This window comes from Bubalus bubalis, chromosome 14 (genome assembly GCF_019923935.1).
Source record: "Bubalus bubalis isolate 160015118507 breed Murrah chromosome 14, NDDB_SH_1, whole genome shotgun sequence".
NCBI lineage: Eukaryota > Metazoa > Chordata > Mammalia > Artiodactyla > Bovidae > Bubalus > Bubalus bubalis.
Window position 1 is genome coordinate 45,313,239 of NC_059170.1, and position 12,805 is coordinate 45,326,043.

The following is a 12,805-nucleotide window of genomic DNA, read 5'->3' on the forward strand; positions in this document are numbered from 1 at the left end:
TCAAGGAAAAGAAAATCTGAGATACTTTTCCAAGTTATACGGAGCTTTTCTTTTCCATTTTTGTCACCACACAGCAGACAGGATCTTAGTTGCCCAACCAACGACAGAACCCGGACCCCCAGCAGTGAAAGTTCCAAGTCCTAACCATTGGACTGCCAGGGAATTCCACGTTCATACGCGTATTTCATATACATCTCCTTCTGATTTAGGTGCATTTACGTGGGTTTGTCACTTGCAACCAACGGAGACCAGTGGAGAGAAACCTGCAGCACCAGAGGGCAGGGACCCGGATCCTCACTTTGTACCCCCATCTCTAGAATACTAGTAGCCACTGTTGGGATTTAATCCACATCAGCTGAAAGGATGAGGGTATCTGTGCTGCTCCTAAAGAACTGATGGAGTCTACTGAATCCAGGAGTTACAACCCAGTTCATAATACACTTACCAAGCACCCATATAGTACACGAAGGGCTGCTCCAAGTCCCAAACTAAACGTGGAGGTTTCCCAAACCTAATCTTAAAGGGACCACAGAAGCTCTGTTTGACAGCAACATGAAAGAAGTATAAAGTTACATCAACTAATTTCAGAAAACCAAGTTTACAAAGTTCAATATGATATTTCACTTCAATCTTTCACTCCTATGAATACAGAAGAACACCCTCTGAATATGCAATTTACTTTTCTTCAAGGGGATATTTATTGCCTATTTTTTATTTTATTTTACAGCGAACTTAAATGTATTCACTTTTCACAAATGGAAAGTGGAAATCAAGGTATCTCTCAAATGTATATGCTGAACCAAAGTTCTGTTTTCAGAGTCCAGCAGTCAATCATGATTTTGGTCCAGGGCCACTAGTCCATGATTTCAAATAATTGATGATCCTGGCAGTAACTGGAACAAAATCTTCTCTATATGTGACAATCGTTTCCACATAAAAGCCTTGTGGGGGCTCAGATAGTTCATTTCTTGAGACATCCTTTTGTTCTACTTTATCACCTTAAAAAAGAAAAAAAAAAAGGAACATCTGCATCATTAACTTTTTTATCTTTTTTTTTAATTAAAGTATAGTTGATCACTAATTTCTAACTATACAGCAGTCATTAGAATTATTAGTAGAGTCTTGAAAATTAAATAAACTAAGGTAAGAATTACCCCACCCCATCAGATTCCTGACACCATTGTTTGTCAAAAGAAATTTTTTTTAATAATTTTTTTTAAAAAATGACCACTATAGGGGGCTTCCCTGGTAGTCCAGACACTAAGACTCGGAGTTCCCAATGCAAGGAGTCCCATTTCAATCCCTAATCAGGGAACTAGATCCCACATGCCACAACCAAGACACCCGCAGTCAATAAATAATTTTTTTTTTTTTTTTCAAATGACCACTACAGAGATAAATGTTTTAAAACGCTCAATAGTGGATATGTGTACTTTCAGGCCCCTGGTAATTTTCAACACCAAACGAAATCATCAGCAGTTTTTACATAAAAAGCTTTACTGAAATATATTTTTCATATACACATTTAACTCACTTAAAATATATAATTCAGTAGTTTTTAGTCTTTCCAGATCTGTGCAATCAGCACCAAATAAAGTTTAGAATATCAGACACACACACAAAAAAACCCTGATTTTTTTTAGCAGTCGCTCCCCACCAAGCCCCAGGCAACCCCTACTCTGGAGGAAACTAGATTTACAGCCCATTTCTGAAAGCTGGAGGATTTCCTCTTTGGTAGGGAATCTATTGGGAAAATTTCAATACTCCAGCAGGTGCAAGTCCTGAAACCGTTTGCTCGCTGAATGGGAGGAGGGCTGATGCTATGGGAGCATGACCTCTTTAAACCACCTTCTAGTGTCTTTTGACATTTCACCGGGAACCTCGCAAATTCTTCAAATTCTGAGGACAGTGACGGCCTCATTCAATAACTCAGCAAGGTCGAGGGAAAAGGCTCTAAAAGGCCTTTCCTGCTTGGTTCCATGATAACGATAAGCAGTCGCCCCAGTGCTCCGTAGAATAAACCTGGGGAAACGGCACCGCGAAGCCACTTCCGCTAACCGCCCGGACACGGCCCACGGAAGGCCGCGCGTCTGCGGAGGTCCTGCCCGAGAGCCGTACCTGGCGGCTTGCTCTTTTTCTGACTCAAAAAAATCAAGGAGCCCAGCAGGGTCCAGGCGCCCAGTCCGTAAACAAATGACATCCGCCGGTACCAACTAAGGGCCTGCGCCGGCCGCATGACACCGCCGCGTAGACCACACTCCTCCGAGTCTCGGGTGAAGGCGGGCCTTCCGGTCTGCGCGTCACCACCACCGCCTCCAATGAAGAGCCGCTCTGGGCAGCCGCTTCCGGCGCTGGCCCCCGATGCATCCTGGGGCGTGTAGTACGGACCTCCCGCCCGGAAAGAACTCAGGTGTGGGGCTGGGCTCGAGGGCTTCCGTCTTTTGCCTGGAACCCACAACCTTGCCTTCCACGTGACGGGGCCCTATGACAGCTTCTCTTAAGCAGACCTCTCAGTTCAGTTCAGTTCAGTCGCTCAGTCATATCCGACTCCCGGCGACCCCATGGACAGCAGCATGCCAGGCTTCCCTGTCCATCACCAACTTCCGGACCTTGCTCAGACTCGTCCATCCATTCGGTGATGCCATCCAACCATCTCATCCTCTGTCGTCCCCTTCTCTTCCTGCCTTCAACCTTTCCCAGCATCAGGGTCTTTTCCAATGAGTCAGTTCTTTGCATCAAGCGGCCAAAGTATTGGAGCTTGCATAATTGTAACGGCATGCCTTACAAAGGCTTCAGGTGGCACTTGTTTTGGGGTTCCCCCCGCCTTTTTTTTTTTTTTTTTTTTTTGACCCCTTAGCTTGTGGGATCTTAGTTTCCTGACCAGGGATGAAGCCAAGACCCCTGCACTGGAAGCAGAGCCTTAATTACTGGACTGCCAAGGAAAGCCCCTGGCACTTCTTTTTATTGGAATATAGTTGATTTACAGTGCTGTAGTTTCGGGTATAGAGCAAACTGAATCAGTTTATATATACACAGATCCCCTCTTTTTTAGATTCTTTCCCATATAGGTCATTACAGAGTATTGAGTAGTTTCCTGCACTATAGATTAGGTCCTTATTACTCCTGGAAACTAACAGAGGAGTCCAACAAAAGAAATTCCTGGATGACAGCTGTCGTAGCAATTGTGTGTTAGTTGCTGAGTCATCTCCAACTCTTTGCGACCTCAAGTAGCCCTCCAGGCTCTTCTGTCCATGGGATTCTCCAGGCAAGAATACCAGAGTGGGTTGCCATGCCCTCCTCCAGGGGATCTTCTGCACCCAGGGATCAAACTCAGGTTTCCTGCATCCCAAACAGATTCTTTACCATCTTAGCCATCGGGGGCCTATGTGAAAGGGGACATAACCTCAAAACAAGAATGAACTCCACTGGGTAGAATAGCTAGAATTTTTATAATTGAGGTAACGTTGGTTTATAACATGTTTCACATGTACATTATAATTCAAGTTCTGTATGCACTGCAGTCACTTCACTACCACAATCCCTAGTTTCCCTCCATCACAGTACAACAGACCCCCCCTTAATCCATTTCACCCTTCCCCATCCCTCCTCCACTGGTAACCACCAATGTGTTCTCTATATCTCAGGTGAGGGAGGGACAGTGCCACTCCAGACCACTCAGCCTCAACAGCTGCACATTATTTCTTACGTTTCCTTATCTGTTAACATTTGGACAGTAAATGAAGATTAAGTTCAGGAATTACTTGTTGGAGAATTTACATAAAACATACTCAAGACTTAGAGACTTCACAAATCAAATATGTATTAGCACTATTTTAACCAATGCTTTCTCCATCCAGATTTATTTCCTTTCTGATCATTGATTTTCATGTAAGCAAGTTGCCAAAATACATTAGCTCTGATTTTATACAGACTCTAAAAGTTAGGATACAAAAAGCATATAAACATCTACCAATACCAAAATGTTTATGACCTTACAATTTTATGGAGTAAGAAAAGGGCACAGATAAGGAATACAAATAAATTAAAATCTAAATAGTTACTAACACTTCCTTTGATTATTTATTAAAATCCACTGGCAAAGTAAAAGGAATGTTAAGCCTTTATAAACAATTGTGAACACAAAGTGACAGTGTTTTCTTCCATTTCCTGCCTATATCCTTAACTCAACAAGCACTGGAGACAGCCAGCTTCTTCAGATGGTCCATGAACACCTGCAGGCTAACGTCATCAGTGAGGATGGGTGCTCCCGTTTCCTGAAATAAAACAAGAAGGGTTTACTGGCAGGTATCTTAAAAGCTGGTTAGAATTCATGAATTAGGGACTTTCCCCTCAGGAAACTAGAAGTGCTGTCCCTCTGCCAAGAATACTCCTGCCACCCATGCCCATCCCCTACAGAGCTAACTAATTTTTTCAAGTGAAGCATAGTTTCCTCATAAAACCCTCCCTGATCCACTAAGATCTGGCCATCCCTGCCACTACACAGTTCTGAGAACATGCTCTCTTACTTCATCCTCTGTGTAATTCTCAGGACTCCTCCAGGGCTGGCTCCCACATGACAGAATTCAAAAGAGCAACAAACTCACCATTAAGAGTAAGAAATGTTAATATCCTCTCTCAAAAACTTATAGAACTATACAGATAATCAGCAGGAGTATATAAGAATTCAACATCACCATCAACTAACAGGACCTAGCTGACATTTATAGAACCATCTATAAATCTATCCAACAGCAGAATACCCAATCAAGTGACCATGGAACATATAGGCCAAACAGGCCATATCCTAGGCCATAAAACAAACCATCAAATTTTTAAAAAACTGAAATAATGCAAGGTATATTGTTTAACCACAATGGAATCAAAATAAAATCGATAACTAAAGACAAAAAGAAAATCTCTGGAAACTAAACAACACTTATAATCCAAAAGACAAAAAAGAACTCTCAAAGGAAATTTTAGAAAATGTATCAAACTGAATGAAAACAAGAATACAACAATCAAACTTGTGGGACACAGCAAAAGTGGTGCTGCAAAGGGATTCAGAAGCACTAAATGCATACAGTGAAGAAGTGAAAAGTCTCAAATCAATAATTTAAACTCCTACCCTCAAGAACCTAGAAGATGCAAGATATAAACCCACAGCAAGCAGAAGAAAATAAAGATTAGAGCAGAAATCAATGACCCAGCAAACAGATAAGAGGACAAGAAAAGGAAATAACACGTTTCAAATTGGAATGGAAGAAATAAACTGCTCCTACTTGAAGAAGTCTGTAAAAAATCCCAAGGAATCTACCAAAAAACTCTCAAAGGTAGTAAGTGACTCAGGAAGGTCACAGGACACAAGTCTACAAAAATAACTTTATGTTATGCTTGCTGACTTATGATTCTTTGATTTTATGATGGCGTAAAAGCAATACTCATTCAATAGAAATCATACACCGTATTTTACATCTTGAGTTTTGGTCTCTTTCCAGGCTAGTGATACACAGCCCCAGTTTCCTGTGATGCTGGGCAGGTCCCAGTCAGCCACACTAATCACATGGGTGAACAACCAAGACACAACCATTCTGACCCAGACAACCACTTTGCTTTTCACTTTCACTTCAGTATTTAATAAGTTACATGAGATACTCAATACATTTTGTGTTATTATAAAATATGTTTTGTGTTAGACGGTTCTGCCTCACTATAGGCTGATATAAGTGCTCTGAGCATATTTAAGGTAGGCCAGGCTAAGCTATGATGTTTAGCAGGTTAGGTGTGTTAAATGCAATTTCAACTTATGATGCGTTTATTCAGATATAATCCCACTGTAAGTTAAAGACCTGTACTAGCAATGAACAACTGGACACTGAAATTAAAAATACAGTATCACTCAGAGTCACTCAAGAAAAAAAGAAAAACTGATGAAAGAAATAAAAACAGACTTAATAAATGGAGAGACGTACTGAGTTCATAGATAGGAAAGCTCAATAAAGGTACCAACTCTCCCCAAATTGACAGAGAGGTTCAATGCAATTTTTACCAAACTTCCAGCAAGATTTTTAAAAGATAGATACAAGATTATTATACAACTCATATGGAAATGCAAAGAAATCAGAATAGTTAAGCAAGTTTTGAAAAAAAAGTGACAGAAACCAGTCTACCTGATTTCAAAACTTACTATGCAGCTACAATAACCAAGACTGTATAGTGTTAGTAGAGAGACAGAAACATAGGTCAACAGGACAGAACAGAAGCCCCGAAGTGGACTCACACAAATATGCCCAAATAATCTCTGACAAATATGCAAAAGCAATCAATGGAAAAAAGGTAGCCTTTTCAAGTAATGGTACTGGAGCAATCGGATACCCATAAGCAAAAAATAAACCTAAGCCTCACATCTCATACAAAAATTAACTCAAAATGGATCACAGACTGAAATGCAAATTTAAAGTAAAAAAAGTCACAGGAGATATTTGGAATCTAGGGTAAGACAAAGATTTCTTGACATCAAAAACACAATCCATTAAAAAAAAAGTGCACTTCATAGAAATAACTTTTACTTTGCAAAGACCCTGTGAAGACAATGTATACACAAACCAGAAGTGAGAGGAAACATACGCAAACCATGAATCTGACAAAAGATTAGTATCAAGAATATATAACTCTCAAAACGCAATCATTTTTAAAAAAAAATCCAATTAAAACATAGGCAAGACACAGACTTCACCGAAGAAAACACATAGATGAGAAAGCACCAAAAAAGATGTTCAACATCACTAGCTATTAGGAAAATGTAAATCAAAACCACAATGTTATACCACTCACATCTGTCAGGACAGCTAAAATAAGAATAATGACAACATCATACGCAGACACGGATAGAGAAACGACGCTTCATACAGTGCAGCTGGGGATATAAAAGGAGACAATCACTCTGGAAAAAGAGTATGGCAGTTTCTTTAAAAACTGTGTAACTATCAGCCAACTCAACTAATGAACTCCTAGGCATTTATCACAGAGAAATGAAGACTTATGTTCAAGAAAGTTGTACAAGAATGTTTACAGCAGCTTTATTCCTAATGGCCAGAAACTGTGACCACCACAGCTGTCCTTCATGGGTGAATGATAAACTGCAGTATGTCTACACCATGGAACACTACTCAACCAATAAAGGAGCAAATTATCCACACATCCAACAACCTGGATCTCTAGATAAGCACGCTGAGGGGAGAAAGGCCAGTCCCCCAAGATTATGTGCCGTATGGTTTCATATATGTTCACTGATTCGCACAAGTTTCTGCTATATAGCAAAGTGATTCAGCTACATATACATGTGTAAATATATTCTTTTTCACACTCTTTTCCATCCCGGTTTATTACAGGATGTTGAATATAGTTCCCTGTGGAAGCTTTTTCATGAGAAAATTACAGAAATGGAAACCAGGAGATGAGCTGCCAGGTGTCAGGGAAAGGGTGGAGGCAGGAGGGATGTGAGTGGCACTATAAAAGGCAACACAAGAGACCCCTGTGGAGATGGAAATGCATATCTTGACCTCATCAATGTCCTTATCCTGGTTATGATATCGTTATAGCTCTGCAAGGTGTTAACCCTGGGGGAACTGGGTTAAGGTATAGGGGATCTCTCTGTGTTATTTCTTACAACTGCATATAAATTTTTAAAATTACCAGCCCCAAGAATGCTCTAAGAATGTACAATGAAAAATAAGACTCATTTGAGGGAGACATAAATGCTGGGAATAATCAGATAAAGAAGGAAGCCGGAGCTGAGAAGTGAAGAGGAGGGAGGAGTGGTGAGCAGGAGCAGAGGGGAGACAGAGCAGGAAGTGGAGGGCTTGGGGAGATGCTGCGTGTCTCTGAGGGAAGCACATGGAGGTCACAGTTCAGCATCCGGTCCTTTGGCCTGAACCCATCGAACTCTACTGTGCACTGCAGAAGGGAATCCACATGTCTCCCTGCCCCCAGCCTACACAGTAGACTCTAGTTGCCCCCTTATCCACAGTGGACAGGTTCCAAGACTCCAGTGCCTGACACCACACACGGGTAGAATGGAACCCTGCATATACTAAGGTTTTCCTATACAGGTGTTAATAGGCAGGTGGTGTGGACAGCGTGGATGCACCAGACAAAGAGAACACGGGCGAGAGGGAACAGGAAGGTGTGAGGCTTCATCAGGCTACTCAGATTGGTGTGTAATCAAAAGCCATGAATTATTATTTCTGACCACTTTCTCAGGTAACTGAAACCTTATAAACTGAAAATGCTGGTAACAGAAAATTTCTATATGATTCAAAGTTTTCTTCCCAGTAGAACACCCAAATTATCTCTGGGCCAAAAAGGATTCAATTTGTAGCATTTATTTATTTTCTCACTTTGGGTTTTTTTTTTTTGGTCACACCATGTGGCTTGCAGGATCTTAACTTCTAGGGCAGGGCTCGAACCCTGGGCCCTGGCAGTGAAAGTGCTGAGTCCTAACCACTGTACTGCCAGGGAATCCTCCAATTTGTAGAATTTAAAAGCAACATTTTAAAAAAGTAGCCTGGCCCCTCCTCAAATTCCTGACAGTTACTCACCTGTCCCCAAGCATACAGGTTATTGTGTGTCTGAGACGGATTCACTTTGGACAAAAGAAATCGAGCCTTAAAAAAAAAAAAGTAGATTTAAAGATTAAAAATGGCATTAATATTAGTTTAACAGGAAAAAAAGGTCTTTACTTTTTTTTGGTTAAATTAGAAGTTTTTTTTACCACACGGGAACCCATTTGTTCGGTTTATGCCCAAAGACTCTCCATTCACTGGGCTCCTGAAACACGAGGTGTATTTTACTCTGGCAATCCTCTCCTTTCCACACCAGCATATTCTAACCACTCATTTAGCAAGAAGTCGTATTTGGAAGCCGACCTGCCTGTTGATTTCGGTCACCATGTGAAATACTGACCAGGCTGTGTGGATTTAGAGCCTTCAGAGGCATCGTGCACGAGGCCAGCAGAGCAGCGGGCCGAGCTGGCTCACCTGGCTGCCGCCGTGCTCTGTGTGGATGTACCGCGGCATCGGGAACCGCGCCTGCAGGATCTCCTGTGCATCGTCCAGGGGCGCCTGCAGGAGGTGCTTGAAGTTTTCATACTCGGGCATGTCCTGGTAGCCTGCCTTCCGCCACTGGGCTATGGTCTGCAGCAAACAGGCAAATCACAACTTGTTGTGGAGATGCTGTAATGACAGTCTTAGGACGGCCCTGACATTCTAACACTCCACTCAGGACCTGTTTCTAGTGACAAGGTCTTAAGTCAGGAAAGACGAGTTGCAGAGGGGAGCCAAGTGGATCTGACCAGGATACCACCATCTGAATAAAGTCTCAGGTTATAAAACGCCTGTTAATATTAGAAAACAATTTCTTCCTTGCAGGACATTTGAAATCACTTCTAATGTACAGACACCAGAGAGTCAAGTCAGTTGTTAAAAAGAAATGAACTGAAGGTAAAGAATGTATCAACATATAATAGAAAAAAAAGAAAACATCCTTGAACATAGAGGATTTTCTTTTGAGGAATCCCTCGTTTCCTTAGGGCACAAACCTCTCTGAGAAAGAAATGAACACCAACCTACAGCCATCCTTGGGAACCAGAGACCTGGCATAAGGTTCACTGGGCCATGTTATCTCAGGTAAACACTCTAGTCCCAAACTTAGCGGTGTTTACTAGTAACTCTAATGCAACTCCGAAAGGACAGTGTGAATATAAAAAGTTCACTGAGAAAAAGTAAACTGATTTTGCCTGACAACTCAGAAAGCAATAAATCATAGTGATTTAAAAGGACCACCTAAAAAAAAGTATGGAGGTTTCTCAGAAAACTAAAGACAGAACTATCATATATGACCACTTCTGGGCATATATCTGAAAGAACAAAAACACTAATTAAAAAAGATACGTGCACCCCAATGTTCACAGCACACTTCTCACAACTGCCCAGATATGGAAGCAACCTAAGTGTCCATCAACAGATGAATGGATAAAGAAAACATGGGATATATACACAACAGGGTACTACTACTCTGCCCTAAAAAAAGAACAAAATTTTGTCATTTGAAACAACATGCATAGACTTGAAGGGCATTATGCTAGTGAAATAAGCCAGACAGAGAAAGATAAATACTGGATCAGCTCACTTATACGTGGAATCTGAAAAATACAACAAATTAGTGAATATAATGAAAGAGAAACAGTCACAAAGATCTAGGGAACAAGCTAGCGGTTACTGGTGGCTACAGGATAGAGCTCAAGGATGTACTTAACAACGTGAGAAAAGTAACCTTTAAAAATTGCATAAAAAAATTTTAAAAATGTAAAAGGAGCACTTCAGATTTACTTATAGCAAGTAATATTGAAATTACTAAGTATACAAATACCATAAGCAAGGTCTTACCTCACCAAGATAAATGACAATTTGGAAGAAAGTGTCCATGAGCAGAATTCTGTCAGCAAGAATGCTGCTGCTGTCCAGGAGCACAGGCTACAACACAGGGAGAGAACGGCGTGGGTCTTCCCTTGGTGCCCACATGGCCACCTGCCAGCCCCCCACCCAGGGCCAGCCCCCCGCTTCCCTCCGGGCAGCTGCAGGGCCAAATATACACTGCAGGGAGGTTCACCTCCTCTTCGTGCCAAGTTCCCACTTTCTGTTCTGATGGGGCAACTCTAGGTTTCAATTTTGTACAAGAAAGAGATTTAAATAATCTCTTATCAACTGGGAAGCAAGATGAATGTTATCTTCTGCTCTAGGAACCAGAAATAATTCCAAATTTTGTTTTGTGCTAGAAATAAATTCTATCAGAGACATATTTCTCGCAAATCTACTGTGGTAGATGACAGAGAACTACAATGCCTACATAAAAAAGAACATCCTTTAATACCAGTTTTAAAGTTCATTTGATTATGACTTTTATTTCAATAATAAAAGTATACTTAAACTCATTAAGGGAAATCTGAAAATTTCTGCTAAACAACAAATATTGTCATTTTGGTTTATTTTTTTTATAGTTTTCATTCCTGGTGGCTTTTTAAAAATCATCTTTAATCTAACATAAGGATTTACTTTATTCTGTTACATAAACTTTGTGAATATTTCTGATTACTTAACTTCCCTACATTGAACATTTGGACTGCTTTCTAATTTTATGCATCCTGTGACTTTTTCCTATGCACGTTTTTTTAATACTCAGAAATGCTGCTAAATTACTATAAAGACTCAAAAGATTTCTTTCTTATAGTTTTGCTCTAAGAGTGAACTTGCTAGACTAAAAGCACTCCATATCAGCTGATTCCTAATGCCTAGGGCCCTTACCTCTGGGGGGCCGTGGAAGGAGTAGGAATACAGGATGGGCTGGATCATGATGAGGGACTGGGTGAGGTCCTGCCGGGCAAAGTGGTGCCGATAATACGAAGACTCGTCAGGGCTGTTGTTGAAGACTTGAAGGAATGGAGACCTTCTAAGATGGAACATGAACTGCATTTACAAAGAAAAAAGAACAAAGCACATAACTGTCACCTTCCTAGACCCCCAGAGAGCAGAACTGCCACCACCCGGAGACAGGAGAACCAGCCCTCAGGACCAAGGCCTTCAGGCGCAGTGAGCTGAGGCTGGGATGGCAGCCCATGGCCGGGGAACAGGGAGGGGAGAGCTGAAAGATGACCATTCTTTACTGAGGTGAAAGTGGCTGAGATTTGCTGCTCAACAATTGAACATACTCAACACTACCAAACTGCACACTTAAAAACGGGTGAGAGGGTCAGTCGTATGCTGTGGGGTTTTCACTACAATTAGAAATAAACATTTCCAAAAAAGAGGGAGTTCTCTGGGGAAGTCAAAGTTTCCACATGGAAGGGCCAAGGTAGAGAAGCCTGTCTTCTTGTGGGCTTCCTTCTAGCCTCAACAGTTAGCACATAGGCCAGACGGACACACGTCAGAACTGCCCAGCCAGCCCATCCAGTGAGCTGGGATCTTGAGCCTCCCTGAAGCCCTAGAGTCCAAGCTACACAAGCTAAAGACTGAAATCTAGGTCAACTCACCAAATCGAGTATCCGGTAAGGTAATACCCGTTTGTGTAGCGAAGTCCTAACAAGTTCCCTTAAAAATAAAAGTCTGCTTCCTCCTACTTATTCCTCACTAAGGCATCCCTGAGGGAAGGAGGAAAACGTTGAGTTTGCCTCCTGTTCTGGGGAAGCTGCTCTGTGAGGGGCCCGACCCACACACCCCAGGCCCAGCTACAGGGCTGGCTCCCAGCCACCAAGTGAAACAGGCGCCTGGCCCTCAGCAAACCACGAATCAGAGATCATGCCATGGCCTCACAGCAAGGGACCTGTTCTGCCTTCTCCCCAAAGTCTGTGCACCTGCTCTCTGGGTGTCCCCTGTGTCTCCCAAGGGGCTCTGGCACCATCTGACCTTGACCTGAATGACCTTCATCACCTACAGATGAAGTCTCCAAACACATGGAGTCTTCACTTTACCCTGAGAGCAGTGAGCTTTATTTATATGACTTTCTTCTTTTGTTATTTAACATGTATTACTTACCTGAGGATATAGAGAGAAGGAATCTGATAACCTAAATGACATGGGGTCTTCTTTGTTATACTGTCCAAACTTCTGACACTGGTGAGAGAAAACAGGAAAAAAAACAACAACAAAGTGAGCATTACCTGAAAACTCCTGGGAAGAGGGCCACGCCCCACCCTCACCTCCACCCCTTCCTCTCAGCTGAGCGCTGCACTCAACACTCAACACCTGTGTGTGGG

At 41.9% G+C, this 12,805-nt stretch overlaps 1 protein-coding gene across 4 annotated transcripts in view; it reads right to left on the reverse strand.

The window, feature by feature from the left end:
* Positions 1-674: 674 nt before the first annotated feature.
* SEC23B (SEC23 homolog B, COPII coat complex component) overlaps positions 675-12,805 on the reverse strand; it is a 33,849-nt gene continuing 21,718 nt past the window's right edge. For all 4 annotated transcript variants that reach the window (XM_006077245.4, XM_006077244.4, XM_006077247.4 and 1 more), the window contains exons 15-21: positions 12,585-12,662; positions 11,358-11,519; positions 10,443-10,529; positions 9,036-9,191; positions 8,598-8,663; positions 2,119-4,274; positions 675-998 (exon numbers count right to left, since the gene is read on the reverse strand). In XM_006077245.4, coding sequence (XP_006077307.1) covers positions 4,185-4,274; positions 8,598-8,663; positions 9,036-9,191; positions 10,443-10,529; positions 11,358-11,519; positions 12,585-12,662 — 639 coding nt within the window. In that variant the 3' untranslated portion in view covers positions 675-998; positions 2,119-4,184. The remainder of the gene's footprint in view (positions 999-2,118; positions 4,275-8,597; positions 8,664-9,035; positions 9,192-10,442; positions 10,530-11,357; positions 11,520-12,584; positions 12,663-12,805) is intronic.